The sequence below is a fragment of the Oscarella lobularis genome, chromosome 2 (assembly GCF_947507565.1).
Source record: "Oscarella lobularis chromosome 2, ooOscLobu1.1, whole genome shotgun sequence".
NCBI classification, from domain to species: Eukaryota; Metazoa; Porifera; class Homoscleromorpha; order Homosclerophorida; family Oscarellidae; genus Oscarella; species Oscarella lobularis.
This window is the reverse complement of record NC_089176.1, coordinates 2,991,864-3,007,666: the sequence shown is the minus strand read 5'-3', so window position 1 is coordinate 3,007,666 and position 15,803 is coordinate 2,991,864. Positions and strand designations below refer to the sequence as shown.

At 47.5% G+C, this 15,803-nt stretch overlaps 8 protein-coding genes across 9 annotated transcripts in view; 5 read left to right on the top strand and 3 right to left on the bottom strand.

Moving 5' to 3' along the window:
* The first annotated feature begins 12 nt into the window (after positions 1 to 12).
* LOC136183924 (eukaryotic elongation factor 2 kinase-like) lies at positions 13 to 3,140 on the top strand. The gene is made up of 9 exons (XM_065970733.1): positions 13 to 343; positions 399 to 436; positions 500 to 671; positions 783 to 929; positions 978 to 1,038; positions 1,089 to 1,447; positions 1,508 to 1,621; positions 1,690 to 2,134; positions 2,193 to 3,140. Exons 1-9 carry the CDS (start codon positions 53 to 55, stop codon positions 2,300 to 2,302), a joined length of 1,737 nt encoding a protein of 578 aa, XP_065826805.1. The 5' UTR covers positions 13 to 52; the 3' UTR covers positions 2,303 to 3,140.
* On the bottom strand, positions 2,424 to 4,430 carry LOC136183927 (cAMP-dependent protein kinase regulatory subunit-like). The gene is made up of 9 exons (XM_065970735.1): positions 4,218 to 4,430; positions 3,937 to 4,152; positions 3,778 to 3,869; positions 3,666 to 3,727; positions 3,566 to 3,612; positions 3,332 to 3,490; positions 3,198 to 3,258; positions 2,936 to 3,139; positions 2,424 to 2,878 (listed from the first exon to the last, which is right to left on the bottom strand). Exons 1-9 carry the CDS (start codon positions 4,374 to 4,376, stop codon positions 2,706 to 2,708), a joined length of 1,173 nt encoding a protein of 390 aa, XP_065826807.1. The 5' UTR covers positions 4,377 to 4,430; the 3' UTR covers positions 2,424 to 2,705.
* LOC136183930 (bridging integrator 3-like) overlaps positions 3,273 to 15,803 on the bottom strand; it is a 32,437-nt gene continuing 19,906 nt past the window's right edge. Inside the window, exon 2 of the mRNA XM_065970739.1 lies at positions 3,273 to 3,292. The gene's annotated coding sequence lies outside the window, so the exon portion shown is untranslated. The remainder of the gene's footprint in view (positions 3,293 to 15,803) is intronic.
* Positions 4,463 to 6,460, top strand: LOC136183931 (adenylosuccinate lyase-like). The gene is made up of 10 exons (XM_065970740.1): positions 4,463 to 4,607; positions 4,659 to 4,907; positions 4,962 to 5,041; positions 5,103 to 5,321; positions 5,372 to 5,462; positions 5,511 to 5,580; positions 5,638 to 5,785; positions 5,845 to 6,025; positions 6,106 to 6,282; positions 6,335 to 6,460. The coding sequence occupies exons 1-10, from the start codon at positions 4,476 to 4,478 to the stop codon at positions 6,419 to 6,421; spliced, it is 1,434 nt and encodes a 477-aa protein (XP_065826812.1). The 5' UTR covers positions 4,463 to 4,475; the 3' UTR covers positions 6,422 to 6,460.
* Positions 6,481 to 8,103, top strand: LOC136183929 (Golgi to ER traffic protein 4 homolog). 2 transcript variants are annotated; one of them, XM_065970738.1, is made up of 10 exons: positions 6,481 to 6,596; positions 6,648 to 6,726; positions 6,781 to 6,862; positions 7,014 to 7,092; positions 7,140 to 7,219; positions 7,268 to 7,406; positions 7,466 to 7,609; positions 7,673 to 7,748; positions 7,804 to 7,879; positions 7,943 to 8,103. In XM_065970738.1, the coding sequence occupies exons 1-10, from the start codon at positions 6,481 to 6,483 to the stop codon at positions 8,047 to 8,049; spliced, it is 978 nt and encodes a 325-aa protein (XP_065826810.1). In that variant the 3' UTR covers positions 8,050 to 8,103. The 2 variants fall into 2 exon arrangements, with proteins under 2 accessions (XP_065826810.1, XP_065826809.1); XM_065970737.1 differs by having other exon boundaries at positions 7,804 to 8,103.
* Positions 8,109 to 9,723, bottom strand: LOC136183926 (galactokinase-like). The gene is made up of 6 exons (XM_065970734.1): positions 9,563 to 9,723; positions 9,044 to 9,507; positions 8,795 to 8,985; positions 8,592 to 8,745; positions 8,373 to 8,535; positions 8,109 to 8,315 (listed from the first exon to the last, which is right to left on the bottom strand). The coding sequence occupies exons 1-6, from the start codon at positions 9,698 to 9,700 to the stop codon at positions 8,217 to 8,219; spliced, it is 1,209 nt and encodes a 402-aa protein (XP_065826806.1). The 5' UTR covers positions 9,701 to 9,723; the 3' UTR covers positions 8,109 to 8,216.
* On the top strand, positions 9,899 to 12,946 carry LOC136183923 (inactive rhomboid protein 1-like). The gene is made up of 13 exons (XM_065970732.1): positions 9,899 to 10,028; positions 10,083 to 10,413; positions 10,467 to 10,559; positions 10,627 to 10,766; positions 10,819 to 11,016; positions 11,079 to 11,190; positions 11,245 to 11,319; positions 11,374 to 11,541; positions 11,591 to 11,694; positions 11,751 to 11,817; positions 11,879 to 12,043; positions 12,093 to 12,193; positions 12,248 to 12,946. The coding sequence occupies exons 1-13, from the start codon at positions 9,934 to 9,936 to the stop codon at positions 12,834 to 12,836; spliced, it is 2,238 nt and encodes a 745-aa protein (XP_065826804.1). The 5' UTR covers positions 9,899 to 9,933; the 3' UTR covers positions 12,837 to 12,946.
* Positions 14,588 to 15,793, top strand: LOC136183893 (charged multivesicular body protein 6-like). The gene is made up of 9 exons (XM_065970700.1): positions 14,588 to 14,709; positions 14,760 to 14,804; positions 14,854 to 14,918; positions 14,974 to 15,061; positions 15,127 to 15,213; positions 15,269 to 15,334; positions 15,386 to 15,466; positions 15,523 to 15,625; positions 15,677 to 15,793. The coding sequence occupies exons 1-9, from the start codon at positions 14,605 to 14,607 to the stop codon at positions 15,712 to 15,714; spliced, it is 678 nt and encodes a 225-aa protein (XP_065826772.1). The 5' UTR covers positions 14,588 to 14,604; the 3' UTR covers positions 15,715 to 15,793.

The following is a 15,803-nucleotide window of genomic DNA, read 5'->3' as shown; positions in this document are numbered from 1 at the left end:
TGCACGTGACTCGATCAGCGGTCGTCCCTGGTCGTTACCGGTTCGGGCTGAGATGGAGACCGAGGAAGAGTTCGATTCCCTCGTCCCTCTGTTCGCCTCGTCCGCGCGGCCAATCGAATCAAAGAAGCGCCCGTCGTCGTCGACGACGTCGCCGACGTCGCCTTCGTCGCCTGGACCGTCCGTTTGGCATCGCGCAGCGGCGAAAGGTCGCACCGTCGCCGATCCTTGGGCGTCGTTCGAAATCGAGCGAACGTGCGAGACGGAGAAGGCCCTGCGATACCAGTACGACGCGAGAAAGCGTCATTGGACGACGGACGAGATTACGATCAAGATGCAGTCGAAAGTGAATCGGAGAAAAATCTGTGTTCGTTCTCTTTTATCGTTTATTTTGTTTTTAGTCATTTGCGTGCGGAGCTATGCGAGAATGTTTTCGAATGTGAGACGATTTATTATTTGAAATTTTTAATTAATTAATTAATTAATTGGTACTTTTTCTTAGGAAAAAATTGTCGGCTTTCGTGCATCACAACGACTGGAAGCACGCCGCCAATTACGTCGCGAAATCGTACAAGCAGCCAGTCGAGCGAAGAGTCTACTTCAGCGACGTTCAATTGCAAATGGACGCCAAGTTGTGGGCAGAGGAATTCAACAAGCACGGCCCTCCAAAAAAGGTTTGATAAAGATTTTCAATTAATTAATTAAAATAATTAAATTAGACTTCTTTCTAAAACGTTTTTTAGTTTTAACTCATGTCATGCATATAGATGCAATTTTTTTCCTAGGTTGACATCTTTCAAACGTTTTTAATAGAACTCATAGATAGAAGCGAAAAACCCTTGTACTGCGTCGAACGGCTCATCGAAGGCGACTACATCAAGTACAACTCCAACACGGGCTTTGTCTCAGCCGAACAGCGATACACTCCGCAGGCAAGTCGAGACTATAGATCACCTTCTGTCTAGAGTTTCTTCTTTTAGGCATTTAGCCACTTTACATTTGAGCGTTCGGGTCACAAACTCATCGTCGTCGATATACAAGGTATGACTAACGCTATTTATCTATTTTTAATTTGTATGTTATTATTTTAGGTGTTGGCGATCTCTACACAGATCCTCAAATACACACTGAAGACGGGCTTCAGTACGGCGAGGCGAATCTCGGCGTAAAAGGAATGGCTCTCTTTTTCTACTCACATCGTTGTAATCCGATTTGCGAGTCGCTCGGCTTGACTCCGTTTGATTTGGGCGACGACGAGCTCGCTTCCGTCAACGTAGCAATAGGATCGTCCTTGACAAGTGTTAGTACGAAGAGCGCCGATCAAGTGTTTCCCATCGACGATATCGAGCGTCTTGGGGCGCCCGAACCGTCGCCGAAATTGAATTCTGTATTGACGACGTATCCCGTTAGCATCCTGCCGTGCGAATCGGACTCTGATACAGGAACAAAGGTGAGGCTATCGTGAAAGTGACGGTAGAATGTACGTTTCTCTGTTGACGCCTTTGCACAGTCCCTGGAAGACGCGTTTGAGTTGAAAAAGAGAAAGATGACGCCGGCAAAAATTTTGCCGAGGGTGATGAACGAAGACGAGGAAATCAGCGAGGAAAGCAGCCTTTTAGGACAGGTAAATGCCAATTCTATCAATTGAAACAATATTATTTCAGCGTTTCTCTTCTTTCTTGTTTTTATTAGATTCACTTTGCTCTGGCTGTTTATCATGATTTGGGTCGATTTAGTGAAGGCGAGCCGGTGATTGACAATGGCCTGTTTCATCTGCAGAAAGCCGCCGAGGCTGGGGTCATGAAGGCGGCTCTCCTTCTGGCGAAAATCTATCTTCAGTTTCCTCACGACGAACTCAGCTCGTTTCGCGTCGACTCGTCGAAAGACAACGAGACGAAAGGAATTGAGATGATGGAAAGGGCGGCGCAAGTTGGCGACAAAGAAGCGGCCATCTACACGGCAAAGCACTATGATGGGATGGGGCCGTCAGAGTCTGATACCGCACTAAGATGGTACAAAAGAGCGACGACATGTTCAGCGACAGAAAACGACGACTCGTCGTCAGCTGGTCAGGACTGCCAGCTATTAGCACGAATGGCCGAGATTCACATGAGCAAGAAAGAGTACCAAGAAGCAGGTTAGTAAAAATAAGGCCTCCTGAGGCGTTAGAGCAAAACGCCGTCATATACGTAAAGGAGATTTATATACGGAAGCTGCCGAAATGGCAACAGAAGCAATGAAAGGCAAGCTGGCTAGCAAGTACTATTGTCTAGCTGAAGAAGCTTGGGGCAACATTGAAGATTGAGCTTTTGCTCTCTACGGCAAGGTACGGTTTCTGTACACGCACATCCTCGCAATTACGAAACGTAGCGTAGTGTATAGTCTCAAATCTAAAGTTTTACCTGCAGCCCCGTGCACAAAGCAACTCTCCCTCACATAGTATAATAATAATACAACGCAGTGACACAACACGGATTTCTGCCATAAAATTCTACACCAGCACTAAACTACTGAAATGAAGAGCGCTCGTCTTATGCACCACCGCTCTCCCCCACAATACGTGCATAATAAAGCCCTCTTCTACGAATCTCCTACTGCAACATATAACCACTAACGCACAGTCATCAATCGCAAAACAAAGAAATAAAGGAAACAGCAACAATAAAATCAAGTGACCCCAATCCCCACCGCTTCGCCTCTGGCGTGTCTCAGACGACCAACGCCAAGAGGCTGTTGTACTTCTGAATGTTTCGCTTCAGTATATCGACGCACGGTCCCATAACGCGTTCAAAGCGAGCCCTATCGAGCTTGACGCACTTCAAATTGCCCTTCGCGTTCACCGTCGCGGCGCGGGGTCTTTTCAGCAATAGAGCAATTTCGCCTACACAGTAAAATGGGAAATATTGATTTTATTATCTTTATCTCTGTTGCTTTTTACCAAAGTATTCAGACGGGCCCAAGTTGCCCACTTCGATGGGCTCCGCGTCCTCGGGTCGCTTTTGCGTGACAATTGCGCGGCCTTCGAGAATGATGAAGAATTCGTCGCCGTGTTGACCTTGCGTCACGACCGTATCACCGTCCTGAAAGGAAACGGGCTCCAGAGCGTCGGCAACCGTCAAACGCTCCCACTGATCAAGGGATTCTGGTAAGAGACGCGACGTCAGTGCATAAGTATGATGGACATTGATTAGGTGTCGTACCCAAGATATTGACCTTTGACAGAAACTCCTGGTACATTTTCCTCTTTCTTATCGTACTTCCCTACAAGAGAGAGAGAGAGAGAGAGAGAGAGAGAGTGAGTCATGCGTAATGCTGATATATCTGGCTCTCTTACCATGAGAATTCTTCTATAGCTATCTCGATCAATGGCCCACAATTTCGTCTCATGCTTTGATTTGACCGTAGCAGCGCGCGGCGTTCCGTATATCAAGGCAAGTTCACCAAAGCTCCCGCCCTCACTAATTGTAGTAACGTGCTGGCCATTCACAAAGACCTAGGGAGGGGGGGGGGGGGGGGGGGGGGAGAGACCCTGTAAGCCCAATTTTCGCCACATACCATATTACCATACCTCAACTTGTCCGCTATCGATAACATAAAAATTATCTCCGTGATCACCTAAAAGAACGCAAAATTTATTAAAAATATACGTGACGCCTTTAGAAGAATACCTTGTTGAATGATCACTTCTCCCTCAGCATGTTTCACCACAAACATAGCGTCAAATATATCACTAAGGGGAGACCGAGCATAAAAAAACACCCCCCATCACATAAAGCTGACCTCTTCTCATTATCATCCAAATGTTTGAACAGGATGTTCTTCTCAATCGCCTTCGACAGAGCCTGCGTCGTCTTATAATCCTTCGGAATGACCTAGAGCACCACGGGGGGGATAACATAATACCCCGCCCACACGCCCCCTTCCGTGTAGTGTACGTACTTTCTTCACGTAGCTTACGGCGTCCTCTTCGGTCACGACGGCGGCGCTCACGGCGCCGCGTCGCACGCGCGGTCGTTGATTCGCCGCGGACGCCGCCATTTCGTCATCGACGCCGTTTTCGGCGGCTCCTCTCGCCGCCGTCGCAGGTGCGGCACCGGCTTCGGCTTCGGCGGCGGCGGCGGCACTCGAAGCGGCGGCGTGCGATCCGCCTCGTTCCTGAATGGGACGCGAGCGAATTCGCGATTTCGTCGCTTTTCTCGCGTTCGCCATATCGAATTCACCTTTTCGAGATTAGCGAAGTATTCCTTGAGGAAAGCGTAGGGATTTTCGGGTTTTGCGATGCACATGCGCACGACGCATTCCTTCAGTATTGCCTGTATACCGTGTTCGTCGACGTAGCTCTGCCATTCGCGCACCGATGAGTCGTGCGAGGCGGACATTTTGTCGTCAATCGCACCCTCGGTCCTTTTTAGACCCGACGAATACGGGAGAGTAGAAAGAACATCCGGGTCGTACTTATCAAATAGTTTTGTATCGAAATGGCTCGTTCGTCTTACACGACTCCTCTCACGAGCCGATACGCCAGCGAGGAGATGTCGTACGCATTCTCGGAGCAAAAGAAGTTCTCGACGTGGAGAAGACTCTGGCTCTATCTCGCCAAAGCCGAGAAAGTAGAGCACCGTAACAATCTCTCGCCCGCCGTAATCGTTTTTCGTCCCAAGGAACTCGGTCTCGACATAACGAACGAGCAGCTAGCCGAAATGGAGGCGCACGTCGACGCGATCGACTACGAAATGGCCGCCGCCGAAGAGCGAAAACGGCGACACGACGTGATGGCACACGTGCACACGTTTGGGTCTTCCTGTCCCAAGGCGGCGCCAATCATTCACTTGGGAGCGACGTCGTGCTACGTCACCGACAACACCGATCTCATAGTGCTCAGAGACGCATTCGATATTCTTCTTCCAAAGGCGAGAAAAAAATTTGCACAAAAGAAAAATTAAATAATTGAGGATTATTTATAGTTGGCTCGATGCATTGATCGGCTGGCTACGTTTGCTCGGACGCACAAGGCTCTTCCTACTCTCGGATACACCCATTTTCAGTACTGTACATTTGAGAGGCGAAAACATTATATATATAGGATTTACTTCGTTTTCTTCCAGACCGGCTCAGCTGACGACAGTCGGCAAAAGGGCTTGCTTGTGGCTCTCCGATCTGCTCATGGACTTGAGGAATGTGACGCGCGCTCGCGACGATCTTCGTTTTCGCGGCGTGAAAGGTACGACGGGAACGCAGGCGAGTTTTCTCGAGCTCTTCGACGGAGACGACGACAAAGTGATTGAATTGGATAGAAAAGTGACTGCATTGGCCGGATTTAGAAAGTGCATCAGCGACATTCATAAAAAACGAAATATCCTATAACCCGCTTTAGGTCGTACAGTGTGACGGGGCAGACGTACAGTAGAAAAGTTGATTATGAAGTATTAGCTGCATTGGCTGGCTTGGGTTCTACAATTCATAAAGTGAGCAAGAATATGTACATTCTTCTAGTGTGACAGAAATTCCGCTAGATTTGTTCAGACATTCGATTGTTGGCGAGTCTAAAAGAAATCGAGGAGCCGTTTGAAGCCAGTCAGATAGGTGCATTTGATAATGTAAGTGCCTGCATAGCTATATGAGAGCGTGGTTTCGTACTAGGTTCCAGTGCTATGGCATACAAAAGGAATCCCATGCGTTGTGAACGATGCTGCAGTCTGTCTCGTCATCTGATGGTGCTTGCGAGCGATCCGCTTCACACGGCGTCGGTACAGTGGTTTGAACGAACGCTGGACGACAGTGCTAATAGGTAAAACGGGAAAAGAAAGTGCGATGGACGCTTGTTCTTAGTTGCTTTTGACTTTGTAGGAGAATTTGCTTGCCTGAAGCTTTTCTGACTGCCGACGGTCTTGTAAATACGATGCAGAATGTGCTGGAGGGACTTGTCGTTTATCCCAAAGTAATAGAGCAACACGTGAATGCAGAGTTACCGTTTATGGCCACTGAGAATGTGTTGATGGCCATGGTGAAGGCTGGAGCTGATCGTCAGGCAAGTGACTTAGATAGAGAGAGGGAGGGGGAGCTCTTAGTTTCTATCGAAGAAAAATGATGGTTTTTGTAATATTTCAGGAGTGCCATGAAAAGATTCGAGTACTTTCTCAGGAATCGGCGAGGCAAGTAAAGGAATTTGGCAAAGGAAATGATTTAGTGGAGAGAATTCGGCAGTCAGAGTACTTTCGTCCAATTCACGACGAATTGAAAAGACTATTAGATCCTAGCACATTTATTGGACGAGCTCCAAAACAGGTAGACTTTTTGTTCATCAATGTTGGATGTGACAGTATATGCCTTATGTTAGGTAGAGAGTTTTCTCGACGAGGAAGTTGTTCCCGCTATAGCAGCCTACTCGCACGAAAATGAGAAAAAGGCCATAGTTCACGTGTAATTGAACTAAAAATTTCCTAAATAAATATTACAAAATGTCTACTTTGATATCAATCTGCTATGGCGTCGAGACAGAAAGGCGAAGGAACATCTCGCGTCGTCGAGAAATTGAGAGCAAGCGTCGAAGACGGAAAATACTACGAAGCTCACCAGATGTACAGAACGGTCTATTTTCGGTAAACGCAAGCGAAAAAACGGAGTCCTCGAGGTCCGACTCGCGTTTGCAGCTACATGAGCCAAAAGCGAACGAACGAAGCACTGAAGCTCGTCTTTGGCGGATCATCTCTCCTCCTAAAGCACGAGCAGGTCAAATCGTATCTCGTTTGGGCCGACTCATTCGTTACTCACACTATCCTTCAGATTGGGAGCGGGTTAGATCTTTCGCTCCTTTTCGTGGACCTGATGGTGACCGAAAAGTTTCCAGTGAACGACGAGCGTCTAGGTAATACAGCGAAACCGTGGACGCGTGTACACGTGGCTAAGAGTCTAGTAAACCCCTGCGGGTTTCTAGTAGACCAGCACAGGGAGCTCTTTTTCCTGTATCACTTGCTTCTTCTAACTTCCTAAAAATTAATTAAAACATGCTGCCCCAGATCAGATTGCCCATTTGTATGAACTGTTCGGCGGGTCTCATCCCCATGAGAAGATGCGCTTTATGAATCGAGCTATAAGGCAAGCCAGTTGAGTGCTCTTCCTCCCATCGTGACTTTGCTTGCCAGATGGACAATAAGTGTTGTGAAAGAGGAGAAATACGGCCATCCTCGACTTCACCAATTGGCTGCCTTTTCATGCTGGAAAGGTAAAAAAAAAGACCCGGTTTCTTGTGCCCAAGTAAGTGCTGAGTTAGAAGGGTGCTATGCTACATCTCGCCAGCATTTTCTCTACTGCGACTATCCGTCTGAATTTGCTACAATGTTAGTGGAAGTGTCAGTAAAGAAAGGATATCCAGGAGAATACGATTTATTTGTCTCACAGGCAGTCTTACAGTAAGAAGGGGTCCCACCTTTTATTTATTTATTTTGTTGGAGTTGCACCAATTGTTTAGTTTACTGGTTCTCCAAAAAGTCACGAATGCGCGCACACTCTTTAGTGACTACGTCAAGCAGCATCCGGCTTTCTCTAGCATGTGCCATCCATTCAAAATGCCACTTTTTAATTTCCTGGCAATGCTATTTCTGTCAATAGAAAGGTTTGTTGCTGTAAACACAGAGAGGATCCTTGAAATAAATACGTTTGTCTCTCTGTTTTAAAGGAAAATTGTTAGTATATATAATTTGATATGCAAATTGTATCAGCCATCACTGGAAAGAGACCCAGATTACCAATATGTACGTTCCAAATACTAAAACATTTTATAAAACGCCTATATGATCTTTCCTTCAGCTTCTCGGCAGAATTGGTAACAGCTATTTTGGACTTCCCCTTCCTTCTGAGAAGAAAGGTCTTGACGCAATGTTAGGTGCGTGTAGTTGTACATGTCGTTCCTTTCTTGGTTTGCTGCACACCCGCTGCTTTTGTGTAGGCAATTTATTGCAAAGTTTCCTCGGCAATGATGATCAAGAAGGGCAAGGTGAGTCAGCAGCAAGCGAAAAGGACTGGCCTGACGACAGTACAGTTGACGTTGACTAAATGCTAATGTTTCAAAGAGGCTTACAGGAAAATAAATTTAGTTTGCAATCCCAACACTGTAAGTTTACACAAATTTTATTCATTGTTACAGTTAGGAATAACGGAATAGAAAATGATCACCAAGGTAGAAAAAACACTAAGCACGTAAAAAATCAAGTGAATATTATTTATTCTTCAACTGCCCTTGCCAAGGTAATGACGTGAGCTCCCATTCCCGGTGCAGATGTGAAAAACGTCGGAGTGGGATACTTCTCAGGATACTTTTTCTAACAGAGAAGAGAGAAATGTCATGGGAGCGCTCATCTTTTGCGAATGCACGTTACCAGTATATGCTCTTGCGTCGCTTGCACTGCCGTCGACTTGACGAGAGTCACCGTGCATCCTCCAAAGCCGCCGCCGGTCATTCGCGATCCAAAGACGCCGTCCACTTCGCGAGCAAGCTCGGTCAACGTATCCAACTGGACGCAGCTCACCTCAAAGTCGTTCCTATGTGAAAGAATTCGTCTAATCATTCTTTGTCTCTACAGGAGTTTCTAACGGACTTCAATGACTCGTGGCTTTCGTTCATCAGCTTTCCGAAGAGGGTATAGTCTCCACGGTGAAGAGCCTCAGCAGCTTCGTTTGTCCTCGCGTTTTCTGACACGACGTGCTTGGCTCTCTTGTACTGAAGCTCGTCGTCAAATTTCGATTTCGCAGCTAAATCAATACGTATTGTAAATGACAGCCTTATGGTTATAATATTCACCTTCAACGTCTTCAAGTTTTAGATCTCTCAGTCCCTTTCGATCCGCTTTTCCCAGTGCCCTGGCAGCGCCATCGCACTGCTGCACTCGCTTCGGATACTCTGATCCGCTCAACTCATGCCTCACGTGAGAATTGGTGATGAGAACAGTAACAGAAGGATCGGTCAGAGGCACCAAATCTCCCTTCTGAGTCCTAATCCTCCCAAGAAGACAGGTGAACATATTAATTAAAAGAAACCTTCTCTTCTCACCTGCAGTCTATTTTTAGAGCGTGACCCTCTTTGCCCATGACAGCAATGAATTGATCCATTATACCGCAAGGCACGCCTGCGTACTCGTGTTCGGCTTTCTGACAGAGAAGTGCCTTCTCTTCGTCGCTTCGACGCGGCACGTGATCGGGACAGAGAGCGTCGAGAAACGCGTATGCGGCGACTTCGAGCGCCGCCGAGCTCGAAAGGCCGCCGCCGAGCGGCACCGTCGTCGCAATTGCCGCTTCGAACGCCGGGACATTGCCGCGATTGTCGTCGAACGTCGCCAGAACACCGCGGACGTAGTTCGCCCATTTCGGCTCGTCGCGCTGCGTGGGCGTCGAGGGGGTGGGGCGGTCGAAAACGACAATCGCGTCCTTCTCGTCGATTTGAGACGCTGCGGAGACGATAGTACAACGATCGCCTTCTACGGCTCGTCCAACGACGACTGTAACTCTATCCAGAGCCTTTCGGCCCGCGCAAATCAGAACTACTAAAAGTAGACAATGGAAGCTCTCATACCATTGGAAATACAAAGCCGTCGCAGTAGTCCGTGTGTTCGCCTATTAGATTTACGCGTCCCGGAGCGCAGGCCGCTATCTTTGGCTCCGAGCCGTCGAAGCGTGATCGGAAAAGAGCAACCGCTGCTTTCAGCGCCATCACACGTCAATCCGGAAGTTAGGTCGAAGCATGCGCACATACAAACAAATAACAATTTACGTAAATTGCAACTTTTTTTCCGGTGTAGTGGAGTAGTGGACGATAAAATAGTACACTACGAGCTGCAGAGTAAAATTTTAGTTTGACCGTTTCTTTAGTGACGTAAAATCCATGTCACGTGACAGGATGTGCAGGTAGCGTACTTTGTCATTGAACGCCACCACCTCGGAAGAATGTCGCGTCAGGAAGAGGAGGAAACGCCGCTCAAACGTCGTCGCATGCTTTCGTTGCGCGGTCGAATTCCCGAACGATCGAAAAAGGAGAAAGTGTAAGCGGGTAAGGCAGGACGGGCGTGGTCAAGTATCCTCTTCGCTCCCGAAAGGTCGTGGAAAAAGCGGCAGTGGTGGAAAGACCGCTTGAAGGAATTTTTTGGCATTGAAGACGACGAGGAAGATCGAAAAGTATGGCAGGCGAGGCGCAGGCTTCACATGAAGCAAAGGTGGCTTATCGCGACGCGCCCGGATGACGACGACGACGACGACGACGACGTAGACGGCGGCGGCGACGGCGGAATTCCCATGGAGAAGCAGCGTCTGACCACAGAAAAAACGGGACGAAAGCGCGTCATCGGCAAAGCGCCCGAGCATCGCATTCGGCCGCCGATGCCGTCCGTATTCTCGATGGTCGTTAGCGGAATTAGAACTCTCGTCAAGGTAAGACGTCATACGTTATGTATATAGAATTAAGCCCCACCCCTTATTTGTAGCCAAAGCCAGCGCCAGTTGGTCATCCTGCACCGCCGGTTCACGAGGAAGCGAGAAGTTTTGTTCCAGACGAAGATTCTGACGAAGCATCGGATGTAAGTCGTTTGGCCTTTTTATTTTGCATCTCGGCCAGAGAATGAAAGTGTCTTTGCGTCGACGTAGATTTCTGATGATGGTCGATCCTACTTTGGCGCCGACGACAGAGCAGATCATACGGATGGTGGAAGAATAGAACCAGCCAAGGCAATAGCTACGTCTGTGGAACTGACAGGATCACGGCCGCCTGAGGATGTTATCGATGGGTACGTAAATCGGCTCCCGTTTTCTCTTTCACGCAGACTTACCTCCAAACAGGTCGTCTTGGACGCCCGCGCGAGAAAACAGAAGGACGCGGGGACTTCGACGCGACGATCTGCTGCGAAAGGCATCGAATGACAATCGACGTCGCGCTGGAATTGGAATAGTTGGCAGGTGGTTCAACAGGACTTACAAAGACTATTACGACCTGCCAGAGAAGGTGATTCAAAAGATAAAAGACCCGGAAATTTACAGGTGAGTAGAAGAGACGACAGACACTTTATTAGGAAAGTGAGTTGAATTATTGTGGTCTGCAGACCCTACTTCACTTGGTGGCTGATGACGGTCCAGGTGATTGTCTTAATTGTGTCTATGGCCGTCTATGGAGTGGCACCTATTGGATTCGAATTCAAAACCAAGCAGGCACAAGTATAAAGGATATTTCTGTGGTAAGAACAGCTATAATCATTTTTTTCTCTTTAGATCATGACCACGAGTCTTGCTATTGAAAGCCGAGGTTACGCAGTCGAGCAGAACTTTTGGATTGGTCCCAGTTATGTAAGAAAACGTTGACCTTTTGTTCCTCTGATGCAATTTTCGCGCATTCTGTAGGAAAATCTCATTCTTCTCGGTGCTAAATTCGCTCCGTGCATGCGACGAGACCGTCGCGTTTTTGATGCAATCGATAGAGAAAGACGCGCTGAAATCGAGGATTTCGGCTGCTGCGTTCGTTTGGACCGAGCTGGCTGCGTTTATGTTTCGTCAAACGAGTGCAGCAAGGTAATTGCACCGTGTATCTTTATTCCAATTTCACGTGTCTGTACTACAGAGCCTGTTTACGGAATTCATCAAATACAACGTAACCTACCCTGGGCGTGGTAAGAATGAAAATGTAACAAGAACGTCAGGACCCCTATGCAAGGAAGCGCCGAGGTGATTTTCGTGACATAGTGGCGCCGAGAATCTTTCTGACGTTTTCTTGTCGTCAGAGTTTGTTCCAATCCTCAATCTAGCGGCGTGAGTCCTCCCTGGAAAAATGACGTATCAAAGTGGGCTGTACGTGCGCACACGAAAAAAAAGAAAAGAGTCGTTCATTCGATGTTGCACGTCTTTGTAGACTTGCCGCAATTTCTTCTCGCTCGAAGAGCCTCAATTGGAATGTCAGGAGGTGACCGGTCGTCCGTGCTGCGTCGGCATTCAAGGCGAATGCATCATGGCGACGAAAGACGAGTGCGATTTCTACGACGGATTCTTTCACGAAGATGAGAGGCTTTGTGCTGACGTGCGTTGAGGAAAAAAGGCTCCTCGTCGTAATATATTAATCCTTATAGGTTGATTGCATGGAAGACATATGTGGTCTTACAGACTTCCTCCATCCCAACGAACCCGATCAGATCTATCGGATTTGGATATCTCTCTTTCTTCACGTCGGGTAAGTAGCTAACAGTACTTTACGGATCAACTCAAAAATCGATATTTTTTCTAGTGTTATTCACTGCATCATCAGCTTGGTCGTTGAATTCATTATCGGCCGAGACATTGAGAAACTCGCCGGCTGGTATCGTATGATGATTATCTTCGTATTTAGCGGAGTTGGCGGAAACATTGTCAGCGCTTTCTTCACTCCCTACCAAGCGGAAGTCGGTCCGTCTGGAGCCATATTCGGCTTATTTGCTGCTCTCATCATGGACGTCATTCAGCAGTGGAATATCATTGTCAACCCCGTTGCCCAGCTGCTCAAATTAGCTCTCATCCTTATCATTCTATTTGTACTTGGCCTTCTTCCCTACGTCGACAATTACGCGCACGTAGGTGGTTTTATCTTTGGGCTTCTGCTCTCCGCCTCCTTCCTCCCATCGATTGGAACGAAGAAAAGAACGAAAATCATCATGATTGCTGTATGCCTACCCGTGTGCATTGCTCTGCTTGTCCTCTTCTTCTTGCTCTTCTATCTTGTTGATTTGAATTGCGACGGGTGCAAGTACTTCACCTGCATTCCTGTTACGGATACTTTCTGCCTGGATTTAGATCATAATCTGAGGCAAAGGTTCTTTGATGAACGTGCGGCGGTATAGCTGGAGTCTATGCTGGAACAATCTACTATTACTGACTGCATGATGGCCGGTTGAACTCACAACTAGATATTTTAATGAAATAAATTTGGGCATGCACAGTTGAAAATCTACACTGAAGGCCAGGCATATCGCTCGCTAGAACGGCTGCTCGAGGTCTGGACGCGTTGCGATGTGTGTGCACAGTCGCACTGCACGTGAAAGAAGTCATACACGTCGTCGAGCACACACTGAATTCGGGCTCCAACGAAACGAAAAGGCGAAAGACACCCGGATGCATACGTATGCGCATTTGCTTTGTTGAGAAAAAACGCATTTTGTCCGTGAAAACGAGCGTTTACAAACGTCTAAGCATGCATACACGTGCCTCAACAGTGGATCTTGATTCTTCGCGTCGAAATGCGACGTGGCGATCGATGCGCCATATGATCGAACTCTCGAGATCTTTCGCCCGGTCTTTCAGTGTAGAAAAGCACCTAAAAAACAAAAGCCATTATCTGTTCAATCTAACCGTGTACGTACCTTGTAGTCCTGCGTTCGTATTGGCGCAATCCAGGCTACACCGCGTGGAGGTTCGAACGCTTTGTAGCCCAAAAATGATTGAGAGCGAGCCGTGGAATCATAGGCTCAACCACGACGGTGCGGCCTAGGATCGAGAACGGCTCTCCCACACCGTCCCCCCGACCTCGTTGCACCGCGACCCATGGGGCCATAGTCCTTCGCTTGAGAGGAAGCGGGACTACCGGGTTGAGGGAAGGCGCCGAACGCGAGTCCACACACAGCCAGAGGTCAACTTGTACGTGCTTTGAATTTGGTCTGGGAAGTCAGGTCATCTTAGGCTATAGGTCACTAAGCCGAGTGAGAAACAGCCACGAGACACTGGGCCCCCCACACGTTTCTTTGGCGGGAAAGTGAACTGATCTGAGCCTGACGCCAACTCGGTATAACGCGGACGCCAGACTTCGCGACCCAAGTCAGACAGCCTCCCTTAGTCTTGCGGCGGTGGCTAGCACACGCTGCAATTCCAATACCCATTAACCCCTCCCTTGTATGTATTTATGTTTTAGCTGTTGTTGTTTTTCGTCCTTTGCTGTTGTTCCCTGTCTCTCTGTTCTTCTCTTATACTGTTTTTCTCAATATATGAAATCCAACGGACCTTTTATGACTTTCCCAGTGCCAATCGCGCGCCACGAGAAGAACTCGCGCGACGCTCATCCACTGCACCTTACAGCTTCAGCAAGGATTGGCAACCGGCTGAGCACGTTTGATGTTGACATGACCATGGCTTTCCCAACGCCGACGACCTCCAGGGTTCCGCCCTTTAGGCTTTCCCCACCTAACCAGAACTGAAGTTGTGCGCAGCGCGCAGCGGCTTTTATACGAAAGCTGATGCAATCGTTATGCAATATCCGTTGGTGACGGCATTGTCTTTGATTCACCGGGGCAACGAGTCGCTGGTTCGCCGAGAAAACTCGCGCCAATTTTTCACGTGATCTTTACGGTATCGTACGGTGGCTGATTTTCGCGCTAAAACAATGGCGGCTCCACGTGGTCCTTCGTTTTCGTTTGCTTTATCGAGTCGTTTCTACTTTAGACCACGCTTCAATCGACTCACTCCGTACACTATTGCCCCTGTTTAATTTTTTAACTGTTTTCTCATCTGTAGGTCCTAGTCTACTTCTAAAGTTTAGACATGGACGATTGTAACTTTTTTCTTGGACAATACAGCGCTTCTTCTCGGTGCATGCGTAAAAACGTATTCGTTTAGTTCATGGAATACGCCCGGATAACGATGGGTGCTTTCTTTGCTCGTCTTTTTGGTCGGGGGGACGATAGGAAGGCCAGTCGGATCACGGAGCAAGATCGGGCGATTTTTGTGCGCTTTATTCGTATGCCTCATACTTTCGTCGATCCGTTTCTGCGCAGGAATTGAAGAAACAGCGCGACAAATTGAAGCAGTATCAGAAAAAGGTAAAACAATGCAACTGTGCCAGTTTCTGCGTTGTGCACGATGGATTAGATTGTCGCTCAGTTGGAGAGAGAGAGAAATCTCGCCAAAGAGTTGCTGAAACAGGGCAAAAAAGAGTGTGTTCTTTCTTGATGACGAGTACTTCCGGAAGCTCATTTTTTCTTTTTGCAGGAGAGCCAAGCTTCTTTTGAAGAAAAAGAGATATCAGGAATCGTTGCTGGATAAGACGGACAAGCAGTTGAACAATCTCGAGGAAATGGTATACTGCTGAATTATTTAATTTGATTAGTGCGCGTTTAACATTTGGAGGTGCCGTTTTGTTAGGCTCAAACGTTAGAGTTTACTCAAGTAGAAATGCGCGTGGTCGAAGGCATGAAACAGGGCAATCAGGCTCTAGAGGCAATGCACAAGGTTTAGAATTCCATCATGGGAGTGGCATTTAGGGAGAGGCCAAAATTTTTCTCAGATGATGTCTTTGGAAGATGTGGAGAAAATAATGGACGATACGCAAGATGCCATAGAATATCAGAAGGTGTGGAATTGGAATTCCGTTTTCTATTAGGAGTGACATTGTTGTTTGTAGCAAATCGACGAGCTTCTCGGACAGAATCTGTCGCAAGAAGACGAAGACGAAGTGCTGAAAGAACTGGATCAATTGCTTGGGGTGAGACAGATTGAAGAAGAAGATTTTTATACAATGATATTCACACATTGTTCAAGGTTCCGGAGCCAGGACTGAAATTACCAGAAGCTCCTGATCATGAAATTGCTACACCCATTGGAGATCGACTTCCAGAAGTTCCTGACACAGAAATATCCGAAAGTAAGCGGTACAATAAAAAATGTCAACTTCCTAATTTTTCTCTTATTACAGAAAAACGCAAGGAAACGGCCGAACCTCTCACAGCCTAGTTTTTGTCGTTGGTAGCTAAACCGTTGCATTGCATCAAATCTCTGATGCAACTTGACAATAGAGTGCATTGCTATTCCATTCGGTATTT

Coding starts and splice junctions, on each gene's coding strand:
- LOC136183924 (XM_065970733.1), top strand. CDS start 53: ATGGAGACCGAGGAAGAGTTCGATTCCCTCGTCCCTCTGTTCGCCTCG. Junction 344..398: donor CGATCAAGATGCAGTCGAAA/GTGAATCGGAGA, acceptor TTTTGTTTTTAG/TCATTTGCGTGCGGAGCTAT. Junction 437..499: donor ATGCGAGAATGTTTTCGAAT/GTGAGACGATTT, acceptor ACTTTTTCTTAG/GAAAAAATTGTCGGCTTTCG.
- LOC136183927 (XM_065970735.1), bottom strand. CDS start 4,376: ATGTCCGCCTCGCACGACTCATCGGTGCGCGAATGGCAGAGCTACGTC. Junction 4,153..4,217: donor ACTTCGCTAATCTCGAAAAG/GTGAATTCGATA, acceptor CGTCCCATTCAG/GAACGAGGCGGATCGCACGC. Junction 3,140..3,197: donor GTCAAAGGTCAATATCTTGG/GTACGACACCTA, acceptor GTCTCTTACCAG/AATCCCTTGATCAGTGGGAG.
- LOC136183931 (XM_065970740.1), top strand. CDS start 4,476: ATGGCTCGTTCGTCTTACACGACTCCTCTCACGAGCCGATACGCCAGC. Junction 4,608..4,658: donor ATCTCGCCAAAGCCGAGAAA/GTAGAGCACCGT, acceptor TTTCGTCCCAAG/GAACTCGGTCTCGACATAAC. Junction 5,042..5,102: donor CTCGGATACACCCATTTTCA/GTACTGTACATT, acceptor GTTTTCTTCCAG/ACCGGCTCAGCTGACGACAG.
- LOC136183929 (XM_065970737.1), top strand. CDS start 6,481: ATGGCGTCGAGACAGAAAGGCGAAGGAACATCTCGCGTCGTCGAGAAA. Junction 7,093..7,139: donor TTTATGAATCGAGCTATAAG/GCAAGCCAGTTG, acceptor TTTGCTTGCCAG/ATGGACAATAAGTGTTGTGA. Junction 7,749..7,803: donor GAGACCCAGATTACCAATAT/GTACGTTCCAAA, acceptor TCTTTCCTTCAG/CTTCTCGGCAGAATTGGTAA.
- LOC136183926 (XM_065970734.1), bottom strand. CDS start 9,700: ATGGCGCTGAAAGCAGCGGTTGCTCTTTTCCGATCACGCTTCGACGGC. Junction 9,508..9,562: donor ACGGCTTTGTATTTCCAATG/GTATGAGAGCTT, acceptor GCGGGCCGAAAG/GCTCTGGATAGAGTTACAGT. Junction 8,536..8,591: donor GAAAGCCACGAGTCATTGAA/GTCCGTTAGAAA, acceptor TCTTTCACATAG/GAACGACTTTGAGGTGAGCT.
- LOC136183923 (XM_065970732.1), top strand. CDS start 9,934: ATGTCGCGTCAGGAAGAGGAGGAAACGCCGCTCAAACGTCGTCGCATG. Junction 10,560..10,626: donor ATTCTGACGAAGCATCGGAT/GTAAGTCGTTTG, acceptor GCGTCGACGTAG/ATTTCTGATGATGGTCGATC. Junction 11,695..11,750: donor CTATGCAAGGAAGCGCCGAG/GTGATTTTCGTG, acceptor TCTTGTCGTCAG/AGTTTGTTCCAATCCTCAAT.
- LOC136183893 (XM_065970700.1), top strand. CDS start 14,605: ATGGAATACGCCCGGATAACGATGGGTGCTTTCTTTGCTCGTCTTTTT. Junction 14,805..14,853: donor TGAAGCAGTATCAGAAAAAG/GTAAAACAATGC, acceptor ACGATGGATTAG/ATTGTCGCTCAGTTGGAGAG. Junction 15,062..15,126: donor TGAACAATCTCGAGGAAATG/GTATACTGCTGA, acceptor CCGTTTTGTTAG/GCTCAAACGTTAGAGTTTAC.